General features: G+C 39.1%; 1 protein-coding gene across 1 annotated transcript in view; it reads right to left on the minus strand.

The window, feature by feature from the left end:
• BLTP3A (bridge-like lipid transfer protein family member 3A) overlaps positions 1-12151 on the minus strand; it is a 73403-nt gene that overhangs the window by 38608 nt on the left and 22644 nt on the right. The window contains exons 2-4 of the mRNA XM_077754936.1: positions 4781-4943; positions 4641-4679; positions 3859-3950 (exon numbers count right to left, since the gene is read on the minus strand). Coding sequence (XP_077611062.1) covers positions 3859-3950; positions 4641-4679; positions 4781-4943 — 294 coding nt within the window. The remainder of the gene's footprint in view (positions 1-3858; positions 3951-4640; positions 4680-4780; positions 4944-12151) is intronic.

A 12151-nucleotide genomic window follows, 5' to 3' on the forward strand; every position in this document is an offset into this window, starting at 1 on the left:
CGGAGGAACAAGGGGGAGAAGAAGGGCGGAAATGGTGGGAGAAAGGGAGAGAGGCAAACCATGAGAGACTCTTGAATGCTGACAAAAACTGAGGACTGATGGATGTGGGGGGGCGGGGGGGATGGGCATGGAGGAGGGCACTTGTGGGAATGAGCACTGAGTGTTATGTGGAAACTAATTTGACAATAAACTATTTGTAAAAAAAAATAAATAAATAAAAAAATAAAAGTGTAAAAAAGAAAAAAAAAGACATGAATACAGAGGAGGCGATTTAGAATAATTATAATAAAGCAGCAATAAAGTATGGTGACAGATGTTAACTAGACTTATTGTGATCATTTTGTAATACATATAAATATTAAATCATTTTATTGTACACCTGAAGCTAATATAATGTTACATCAGTTACGCCTCAATAAGAAAAAGAGAAGACTAAAACCAGAGTGATAGTGAACCCACAGAGTAGGAGAAGATATTTGTAACACATGTATGTAACTAAGGACTTGGTTTTAGGATATATAAAAAACTTCTACAAATTAATATGAAAAAGTCAAAGAACCCATGAGATAACTAGGAAAAATACTTATATCAATATTTTATTAATCAGGATATTCAAAATTCCAATAAACAAACCATCAAGAAAATGCAAATTAAAATCATGATGTGATACAATTACATGCCTATCAGATGGCTAAAATAAAAAGATAAAAAATACTAAGCGCGAGCAACTGGAACTCTCATACACTGCCAATAGGAAAAGTGGTGCAAGTGCTTTGGAAACCTGTCTAGCAGGATCTACTAGAGCAGAACACATGCACGGCCTATGCCCCTGCGGCTCTACTGCTAGACACATAGAAAACAGAAATGTGTCCACCAGAGATATGTACAAGAATATTCACGGTAGCACTACGCTTTCTTCTTACATATGTTTAATTTTCATACAGAAAAGTTCATTCTTTGCGGTGCCTAGGTCTAGGTTGAGAAAGAGATAGTTCCATATAACAACAGTATACTTAAGAGCCGGAAACTAGAAACAAACCAAATGGCCATCTACAATAGAACTGGACAGACTGTGGCATGTACTGGAATAATATAAGTAATGAGGATGAATGAACTACAGATATATGTAACAACATGGATGGCTCTCACAAATACCATGTTGAGCTGAAGTAGCCAGACACAAATGATGACACACTATATGATTACACTTACATACCTTTAACAATAGGGAAGACTAATGTACGGTGTTAGAAATCACAATAAAAGTGATCCTTGGGGGTAGATATGACTAGAAAGGGCACGGGAGGCTTCTGGAATTCTGGAAGTTAGTAGTCTATTTCTTGATGTGTTAACTTTATAAAGAATCACTAAACTATTACATACACATGATTTGTTCTTCAACATGTTACACTTCAATATAATTTACCAAAAAACTACACTGAAATTCCATGTGCTATCTATTAGATTAGGCAAAAATCCTGAAGTCTGACAATATTCTCTATTGATGAGGCTATGGGAAAACAAGGAATAGTACACAATGCTGATGGGAACATAAAGTTATATCCTTATAGAAGAGAATAGGGCAATTTCTATTAAAATTATACATGCATTTGCCCTTTAGCCCAGGAGTCCCACTTCTAGGAAACTATCCCAAAATATGCTGGCAAAAAAAGTAGAAACAACCCAAATGTCCCTCAATTGATGAATGGATAAATAAATGTGGTATATCCATCCATACAATAGAATATTATTTGCCCATAAAAAGGAGTAAACTAGTGATAGTGCTAGAATATACCTAAACCTTGAAAATATTATGCTAAGTGAAAGAAGCCAGTTACAAAAGACCACAGAGTAAATGATTCCATTTATAGGACATGATCAGAATAGATACAGAAAGTAAATTAATGGCCACCTATGGCTAAGGCAGGGGACAATGAGGAGTGACTGCTAATAGGTAGTATGGGGTTTGGGTGATTAAAATGTTCTAAAATTGATCATGGTTATAGTTGTACAACATGGTGTAAATACTAAAAACCATTGAACTGTATACTTCAAATGGATGAATTCTATGGTATGTGAATTATAGTTCAATAAAATGGTTTTTAAAATATGCTGGAAGGGGCACCTGGGTGGCTCAGTTGGTTAAGCTGTCAGCTCTTGGTTTTGGCTCAGGTCATGATCTCATGGTTTGTGGATTTGAGCCCCACGTTGGGCTCCATGCTGCCAGAACAGAGCCTGCTTGCAATTCTCTCTTTCTCTCTCTCTCTCTCTGTCCCTCCCTGGCACGTGCTGTCTCTCTCTCTCTCTCCCTCTCTCAAAATAAATAAACTTAAAAAAANGGTGTGCTGTTTCAAAAGGGTATATGGACCCCAATGTTTACAGCAGCACTATCAACAATAGCCAAAGTATGAGAGCCCAAATGTCCATCGACATTTGGATAAAGAAGATGTGGTATATATATACAATGGAGTATTACTCAGTAATCAAAAAGAATGAAATCTTGCCATTTGCAACTACGTGGATGGAACCGGAGGATATTATGCTAAGTGAAATTAGTCAGTCAAAGAAAAACAAATATCATATGACTTCACTCATCTGAGGACTTTAAGATACAAAGCAGATGAAAATAAGGGAAGGGAAGCAAAAATAATATAAAAACAGGGAGGGGGACAAAAACATAAGAGACTTAAATATGGAGAACAAATAGGGTTACTGAAGGATTGTGGGAGGGGGGATGGGCTAAATGGGTAAGGGGCATTAAGGAATCTACTCTTGAAATCACTGTTGCGCTATATGCTAACTAACTTGGATGTAAATTTAAAAACTAGATTAAATAAAATTTTTAAAAATAAATAAAGAGTTAATATATGCTGGAAAAATACTAAGTGACTCATGAACAAAGTCATTTATCATTGCACTATTTGTAGCAGCAAAAGAACCAGAAATAATTCAAATATCTATCAATAGAGAACTGGCTATATAAACTATTATGCCTCCCAAAAATATTCTGAGTATTCTGTAAATTCAAAAAGGAGTAAAGGGGGGTGCCTGGCTGGCTCAGTCGGCAAAACACGCGACTCTTGATGTCAGGGTCATGAGTTCAAGCCCCACAGTGGGCGTAAAGCTTACTTAAAAAAAAAAAAAAAAGGAATAAGGAATAAGTAACATTGCTCTATATACTTCTATAGAGTGATCTCCAGGATATGCTTTTAAAAGAAAAAGGCAATGTGGGAAGTATTTATGGTATGCTATATTCTATGTAAGAAAGGGGACAACACAAACATACATACATATAACATATTTTGTTTTATGTTTAACTTTGGAACTTTAACTTTGTATTTTACATAATTAAAAAATAAATTTTAAAACAACTTAAAATTTTAAAACAAACTGATATAAAATTCCTGGAAGACAGCATAAGAGAAAACCTAGATGACGTTAGGTACAGCAATGACTTTTTATTTGTTTTATTTTTGGGAGAGCTCAAGGGGAAGCGGCAGAGATAGGGGGACAGGGGATCCGAAGTGGGCTCTGTGCTGAAAGGCTGACAGCAGCAAGCCCGACGTGCGGCTCGAACTCATAAACCTGAGCTGACGTCAGACACTCAATCAACTGAGCCACCCAGGTGCCACAGAAAGGTTGTTTTTTAAATGTTTATTTATTTGTTTTTTGGGAGAGAGTAAGTGGGAGAGGAGCCGGCAGGGGGGGGNATCAACTGAGCCATCCAGGCACCCCAAACGTTTTTATTTTTTACTAAAAAGTTTACATGGATTCTCATTGCCATGTAGTATTCCATGGTATAGATAAACCACATCTTCTTGATCCATTCNACAATTAATAGGGCCCTAAGCAACTAACCTCTGTCCTGAAGCGAGGGCAATGGGAGACTGTCCATTGGGGGGCCGAGGCTCCTCACATGTCTTCATCTCCACCTCTACCTTATCCAGACACTGAAATAAAAGCCATGAAGAGCTAAGCATCAGCACAAAAACCCACACGTGGTACACACTGTGGATTACTCATCCCAATGCTCTAATCCCTAGTTGAGTGCGTGTGCCCACAGTGGGCAGACATTAAATGTTTGTCGAATGAATGAACAAACTGAAATGCAAAAAGAGGCCTCATCTTCCCTCTTCCATGTCCATTAGCAGCAGAACTCCATGACAAGCATGAGATTAGCTCATAGCAGAAAGCTAAAACATAAATCCAAGTTACAGAGATTACTATTCCTGGAGATTTCAGTCTTTGGGTAAAGATATGCATAGATCAGGGCTTTCAGCTGATAATCACCAGATAGTCAACATGAACTACATTTCTAATTTTTCCTCTGTCAGGATTCCAAAGGAAATCTAAAAGTAGAACCTGGGTAGCAAATTTGTTACAAAACACAAAAAGCAAAACAACCAACTCAGGACTCCTGGGTCTTGTGTGTCAATGCTAACACTGTACCTCACAGCAATACCAGGATAAACCCAGGCAACAGTCACTCTGTCTCAGAGAGAAGCTCACAGTCAGACAGAGCAATCACCACTCCCAAAAAGGATAGCCTATCAGGACTCCTCCCCATCTTCTCTCACATCTTTTAAAACCCGATCCCAGCCATCCCCATTTGATTACTTGCAGTCAAGAAAGGCCATTACCAAGCATATGGGGTGTGTCTTCAACTTTGTCCACTGGATCTGAAAGAGGAAAGCAAAGACTCAGGTTTGTGGGAGCTGCCCCTCAAGAAAGCATGCCCGCTGGCCAAGGACAGCAACAGCACTCTGACCCCCGTTCTCACCCGGATGGAGGCCCTGTTGCAGTAGACCCGAGTGATGGCTAACCAGGTGGGCAGCTCTAGCACATTCTGTAGAACCTCTTCATCTAGCTCCAGGTTGGTCAGCTGACCCTCCCCTTTCAGAGTGCTCAAATTGATTTTGTCCGGGGAAAGATTCTTGGTGAACCTTAAAAGATTAAAGATAAGAAGTTATTATTTCCATGGAAATCCACTAAATGGGGCATTATAGCCAATAACGCTTTTTAGTTTGGAGAAAAGAGAAAGTTAAAAAAAAAAGGAAAAGAAAAGAAAAAGAAAATTAAAGAACAAATGTTGACTAATGACCCCATTGTCTGTATGCCAAGTAAGGCGTTAGTTGAGACCTATCATTCTACTCATGACTGTATCATCTTTCTACTCAAGTGGTTCTGAAGAAATGGCTATAGCAGTGGCAACTGCTATATTTTGGTAGATTTTTGGTATTTCTGAATCCCTACGTTAAAACAGAGCAACTAGACAGCAACACCAAAAGCCCACGGATAACCTTTATAACAAAACTAGAAGATAAAGGAGCCTCATAAACCCCCAGATAAAGCAGGAGGGAAAAAACATCAATAGCCACAGACGCACATGCTATAAGCAGCTGTGCAAATCAACACGGAAGCAATGAGGCATCTGACAGACCAAAGAACAGAGGAACTCCAAGATTACCAAGTTTTAACTGAAAAGCAATGTGGGCCAGTTTGATCACAGCAATTGAAACTAGTGAGGTGTAGTCAACTGCAAGGGATTCCCATTGAGGTCCAAAGGACCTGGAGCAGGCTAGCCCTACAAACTCAAGGAACTAACCAAGGTTCTTTCTTAGGACAGGGCACCCATGTTGAAAAGAAACTGCTGGCAGAGGAATCCAAATTGAGCAAGATAGGGAAGACAAGTGAAGCAAAGAGACTGTACAAACAAAAGCAGGGTGAGGGGTTGGGTGGAGAGTAGACAAACCAGGATATCTCAGAAAGCAAGTTATATTTTTTAACACTACTTGAAACAGACAAGGGAGTTCTATGACGTTAGAATGTGAAACGGGGGTGCCTGGGTGCCTCAGCCAGTTAAGTATCTGACTCTTGATTTTGGCTCAGGTCATGGTTGGTGGGATCGAGCCCCAGGTCAGGCTCTGCACTGACAGCACAGAGCCTGTTTGGGACTCTTTCTCTCTGCCTCTCTCTCTCTCAAAAATAAACAAACTTTTTTAAAATGGTAAATTAAAAAAGAAAAAGAATGTAAAATGGTGATGGGCTAATTGTTGGCTTGTCAAGGAAGGTCAAATGAAACCCCAGAACCTTACACATACCTTTACTCATGTGACAGAAGAATAACCCCCTTACCTACAGTCCTGCCAAAGTGAATGAACCTGAATCTCATCATGGTACTAGGTCCAGTTGCAAATTTGCAGGAAATAAAGAGGGCAGAGGGAAACGCTGAACTGCACCATAAGCGTGCAATCAGCAAAATACAGACCATGGGAAACTATATAGGTCAAGATGCCTGGACATAATTCACACAGGCCAGTCTTCTCACTATTCCATGCTCACTGTCTCCAGTCTGCTCATGTGCTCTTGCCACCCCTTTCCTGGAACATCGTCATCACAGTCTGCCATGCCAGGCCCAAGGCAAGACTTCTCACTGAGGCTTTCATTCCCCAAGTGCTGCAACTCACAGGAAACTTTTCCTCCTACATCTCTGGAATCTGTTACACTTAAGATCTGTAAATCCGTTACATTTAAGTCATAACCATAGAGGGTCTTAGGATGTTCTCTAATTCTCCTGTATGTAACCACCCCTGTGTAATTAGATGTGAAGTCCTGTGAGGTCAGAGGCTTAGTCTTAGGCATCCCTCCTAATCAAAATGGTTACCTGGCATACCCACATACCTCTCAGCTAACTATCCTGCTGCCTACCTACTCCCAGCTCCCTTCTCTCTTTCAGTTAGATCAATTTAAGAGCAATTCCTCACAGCATATCCCTCTCTCCTGTATGACAAAATGTCCAGATGAATCTCATCCCTGGAATTCTCACTGCTGCTGCCTCTCAGAGTCATTACTGTCCACCTCAATAATGAATTGTCTCTTGTCCTCCATCTATAATTATACTCAGCCCTTATATATATTAGATATAATTGACTTTAAAGTTACATATTGTTTACCAACTTTTATTTTTTTCACATACACCCTTTCCACTACTAAGCTATATTTTAGTGGTTTTGGTTTACCTTGGACTATAATGTCATGATGTGCACAAGTTTTATCTTCATAATTTTTTTCTACAGTGCGTAAAATGGTACTATGTAAAAAGGCTCTTTAACAATTTTTAAATGATAGTAAAAAATTTTTACAAGTTTATAAACATGCAAAAAAAAAGTACTATATGATAATTAGGGATTCATAGGAATGCAATGGCATGATAACAACAAATTCAGGAAACTGCCTACCTGTGGGACAGGGGAGGGGTCCACAGGAAGCTGCAACTGTATAAATAATTATTTCTCACATTGGGAGGTGACTGTATGGAAGGTGACTGTATGGCAATATTACTCTCTCTATATTTTTGTATGGCAAATATATCATAGTAGTTCTAAGATTTCTATCAATTACCTACTGTATGCACTTACTGTTCAAAGAGCTACTCCTCCATGGGTCTCTCACACTCCTACATGTCTTGCTAAGTATGCCAAGAACACATGATCCTGACCACTCCTTACCCAGGCCACTTCTCAGGATTGGGTTTGCCAAGATCAGCTCTGAGGGATAAAGTAATGTGCCCCACCCTAGGACAAAGAGCAGGCTTGCTTACCACTTACTTCAAAGTTCCATTCCTATAACATATGTACAAGCATCCATCTAGGTCCATTGTGTCATTCCCGTGGGACTTGAGGGGGCAAAGGGAAATTAATGCAAACATATGCTTAGGCTGCTTGCTCGGCTGTGAGTAATAAAGTCCTCTATCTCTGATCCAGGAGTCTCATGTGTTCTGTCAGCATCCATAAACTACAACAGGCTAATTATTAGCTTTTAAATAGGGTAAAATAAAATCCTATACCCTTACACATACTTTTACTGATTTTAATTCATAAAAAGTGTTTAGTCAACATTTATTGGGTATGAACCAATTTTATTCTCTGAACTCAAAAGACAAGCTTTCTACAATGGCTCCTATCATCTAAAAACTAACTTGCTATGGAGGGAAAGAGAATTTCTCTTTTCCTTCATGGAATGGTTACCTGTAAGGAAATAGGACTGAGGTGTGAAAGGAAGAAAAAAAAAGAACATATTAAACACTTCCACTACATAAAACAAGAATAACAATTGAAACTAAAGGAAAATATATAGTGCATGACCCTTAGGAACTTGGAGGGAGGAAACACAGTCCTGTGGGAAGGAAAGAACACAGAAAACAGAACTCAACATTATTTATAACCACTAGGTACAGGCAGGACTTCTTTTTCAAGTCTTTTATATTTAAGAAAGATACTACAATTATTTCCTCCTAGCAACCCTTCCTCTGCTCTTATGTATTCAGGAAAGCCACAGCAGCTCAGAAATTGGGGTGAGTCACCCTCAGAAGTATTAGTCTTAAAGGTAAGAGTTTTTGAAGATCAAAAATCAGTTTTATTTTCTTTTTTAATTTCTTTTATAGTTTATTTTTGAGAGAGAGAGACAGAGCATGAGTGGGGGAAGGACAGAGAAGGAGACACAGTACCTAAAACAGCTTCCAGGCTCTGAGCTGCCAGCACAGAACCCGATGCAGGGCTCGAACCCACAAACCGTGAGATCATGACTTGAGCTAAAGTCGGACGCCGAGCCGACTGAGCCACCCAGGCGCCCCAAAATATTAGTTTTAAAGACTGTAACTGTATGTGTCCTCTTCTCCCCACAGATTGGGATAAGACCCCACTTTCCTGCCCCAACAGAGAATCATGGTAGGTATGAGACACTGTCAGAGATGGAAGTAAGGACACCTTCAATATTGCAGGAGAGAAAAGGCTGAGAGTCACTTAGACACGCTATTTTCCTTATGATAAAAACCTCTCTGAAAAATAGGAGAAACATACTTTGAATAAAATGAAACAAACACAGTCAGCAATAAGTTACACACATGCTAGCACTGACATTCTCCAAGTGATTCTACTAAATAGGCACCCTGTACCTAACTTCTACATTGTGTTCTATGCAAAATCTAACTCTATTTCCAGCTCCATATAAAATACATGTCATTTTTCCAGCCATGAATAAAAAAGTACGAGACTGTGTTACATTTCATCCTAACCTTGCCAGCATTTAGGGCAATGTGTCTCAAACTATGGTCCTGTGATCACATGGGTAGAATCACCTTGGTGTATATGTTTATTTTAGCATGTAGGTTATTGGGCTACACTCCAAATACGCTGAATCACAATGGGGAGGGGAGTAAGGAATCGGCATTTTACAAACTCAGGGTGATTTTTCTGTTCTCTAAAGTTTGAAAATGGTTTGCGTTTTCAGTTAATCAGCTAAAGTGATTCAAGGAAGGGAAAACAAGAGGTTTCCAATGGAAAAGAGATGCATAAATCCATTCTTCAAGAACAAAGAATGTTCAAATTCTATTCTTATCATGGCTTAGTGTTTAAGAGTACAGGCTTTAGAATTAGACTTGGGCTCAAAGTCTGGCTCTCTCACTAATGCTGTGACTTTAGGCAAACTGTTCAACTTCACAGGACTGGTGGGATTAACAGAGCTAACTAACATACACTAAATATCTAGCATTTGTTAAATGCTCAATAAATAAATACTAATTATTATTTCTGGACTCCACTGCTGCCTTTAGAAAAGGATTACATTATTATCTTTTAAAAAATAGATTTAGGAGGCCTAGGTTATAATCCTAGGGTTCAAGCTTTCTTCAAGAGACAACTGCTCAGATCTCTTTCTATCTCAATGTATCATCCTCCATTCCTAGTATGCCTATTTCTATCCTTTCCATCCAGGTGTCTACAAATTGAAATCTGAACAAGGTTAAAACCGAATTACTATTCCCCAGAAAGCCTTTCCAGAGTCCCCACTCTGGCTCCAAGAATAGATTTTCATCCTTTGTCCCTCTAGGGTCACAAGAGAACCGAGGATAGGGAACAAAATTATCAATTAATCTAGCCAAAATCAAGCTTGTAAAGGCAAGACCAACCAATTGAAAACAACAAGCCTACAGGTGGTAATCAGCAGAATTCTATGAACTTTGTAGCCATGTCATCTGGCAAATGACAGCACTGACTTCTCAGGGCAGTTCTGTAGAGGGAAAAGAACCCTGCTACCTGATAGTAACCAGGTAGACTTATCTTGGAAACAACTACAAGTGTGTGAACACCAGGCAGCCAGGACTAGAGACTAACCTCAGTGAGGACTGGTCATCAGCCTCTTGGCATACGGCCCTCATCAATAGCACCAACACAGAGGAACAACTGGACAAACACAAATCCCCGAAGAACCGGTCTTCCGACCTCAAAGTAGATGAGGTCCCGGATGAAAAGTGATCATATTTCCAGGTAGGGTACAGAAGAATAAGCAAGTAAGAGGAAAAATTTCCTTTCATTATATAAGTTTGGCTATCAGAGTAGAGAATCTCTCTACAGAGATTACATGCAGGTTTGCTGGACCACCATGGCTGTTCTCCCCTAGGAACAATAATACATTTATCAATTTACTTTTAGGATTCAACAAAAAGTGGATTATCAACTTATTAGCTTCTCAAAAAAGGCAGCAAGAATTCCTCAACAGATTTTGACTGCATTTTACAGTAATAACAAAGAATAGGTAAAAAGGTAATCCATGGGGCCAGTTGTGGAGAAGGACTGGTGAGGTTTGCTCAACCAAGGTAACCAGATCTGATATCTGATCTGAAACCACTTCATTCAGCATCTGTGTTCCTAATTGAGGATGGTATCTCTGATTCCAGGGTTGCTGAAAAGGCTAATGGAAGCCTGCTATTCCACTTCAAGTATGTGGGGAAACATTTTCTGGCCATCTGTTACTGTTACAGAGCATAGAAGCTAAGATGAAATCAAGCTGGAAAAACAGATTTTGATCAGGTTTCATTTCTGCCAGAGGATTGCAATCTGCCAAAGAGACAACAGAGAAAGACTCTCAGATATCTTTGTGAAAATGTACCACAATGTTAGGAAGTAAGGATTCTTAGATTTTTAGATTCACAGAATTTCAGAGTAGAAGGAATATTCAGTTCAAATCTATAATTTGCAAATGGCCAGAAAGTTAAATGACTTGCCCAAGAGTCACAGCTAGCCAGTGGTAAACCTGGGACTAAATAAATGACAGAAACGAGACTTAACCCAGCCTTCGTTCAACTCTCCCACTACCCTATACCCTGTAATTCAGTACTTTGATTGCTGATGATACAGCCAATAAGTTGCAATAATCAGTCTGCTTCAGGTCCCAAAGAAATTGAAACTCCACAAAAGTAAGTATGTCTGCAAATACTTGTTTTGCTTCCTTCACTATTTTTTTCCACTAAGGTGATCACAGCCCGGGTCTTGGTTTCTAAGCTTCCTAAGCAAATCCGTATCAAAGCATTTTCACTGCTCAGCGACACCATAGGCATGACTTTTAGCAAAAATGTAACACATCAAGCTGTGGACTTAAATACAGGACCCCTAAATCATCTAAACAAAATATCTCAATCATTAAAGTAGCTAACATTATTCCATCCTGGATCATGTGATGAAATATGCCTTTCAATCTTAGAAGTTTGTCCTAATAGGTTTTACTCACAAAATTTCTACATGAGCAAATACATGCTTTTCTTAGAAGAAAATTCTCCTGGAATTTTGTTTCCAGTATTGGATTTTTAAATTGTTTTGTGTTATTTAAGGTGCAATTTATATACAGTAGTTTATTTGTTTGTTTGTTTGTTTGTTTAGATTGAGTGAGTGAGTGAGGTGAGTGAGAGAGAGAATACCAACCAGGCTCCATGCTCTCAGCGCAGAGTCCAACATGGAGCTCGAACTCAGGAACCTGAGCTAAACTCAACAGCCGGATGCTTAACCAAATGAGCCACCCAAGTACCCCTACAGTAGTTTATTTCTGAACTTTCTATTTTGTTTCACTGGTCTACTTATCCTTATGCCAATACCACACTGGCCTTATTACAGTAGTTTCATTTTAAGTCTGAAAAAAGTATAAATCTCATTTCGCTTTTTTTCCCCAAGATTATTTTGATCATCCTAAGTACTTTACATTTCCATACAAATTTTTAAATCAGCCAAATCAGCCTGACAATTTTTGTAGAAGGGGGGAAAAAAGCACCTGTTGAAATTCTGATTGGAACTACATACCTCAACTGAGGAAGGCCTGACATATT

The sequence above is a fragment of the Crocuta crocuta genome, unplaced genomic scaffold (assembly GCF_008692635.1).
Source record: "Crocuta crocuta isolate KB4526 unplaced genomic scaffold, BGI_CrCroc_1.0 scaffold132, whole genome shotgun sequence".
Taxonomy (NCBI): domain Eukaryota; kingdom Metazoa; phylum Chordata; class Mammalia; order Carnivora; family Hyaenidae; genus Crocuta; species Crocuta crocuta.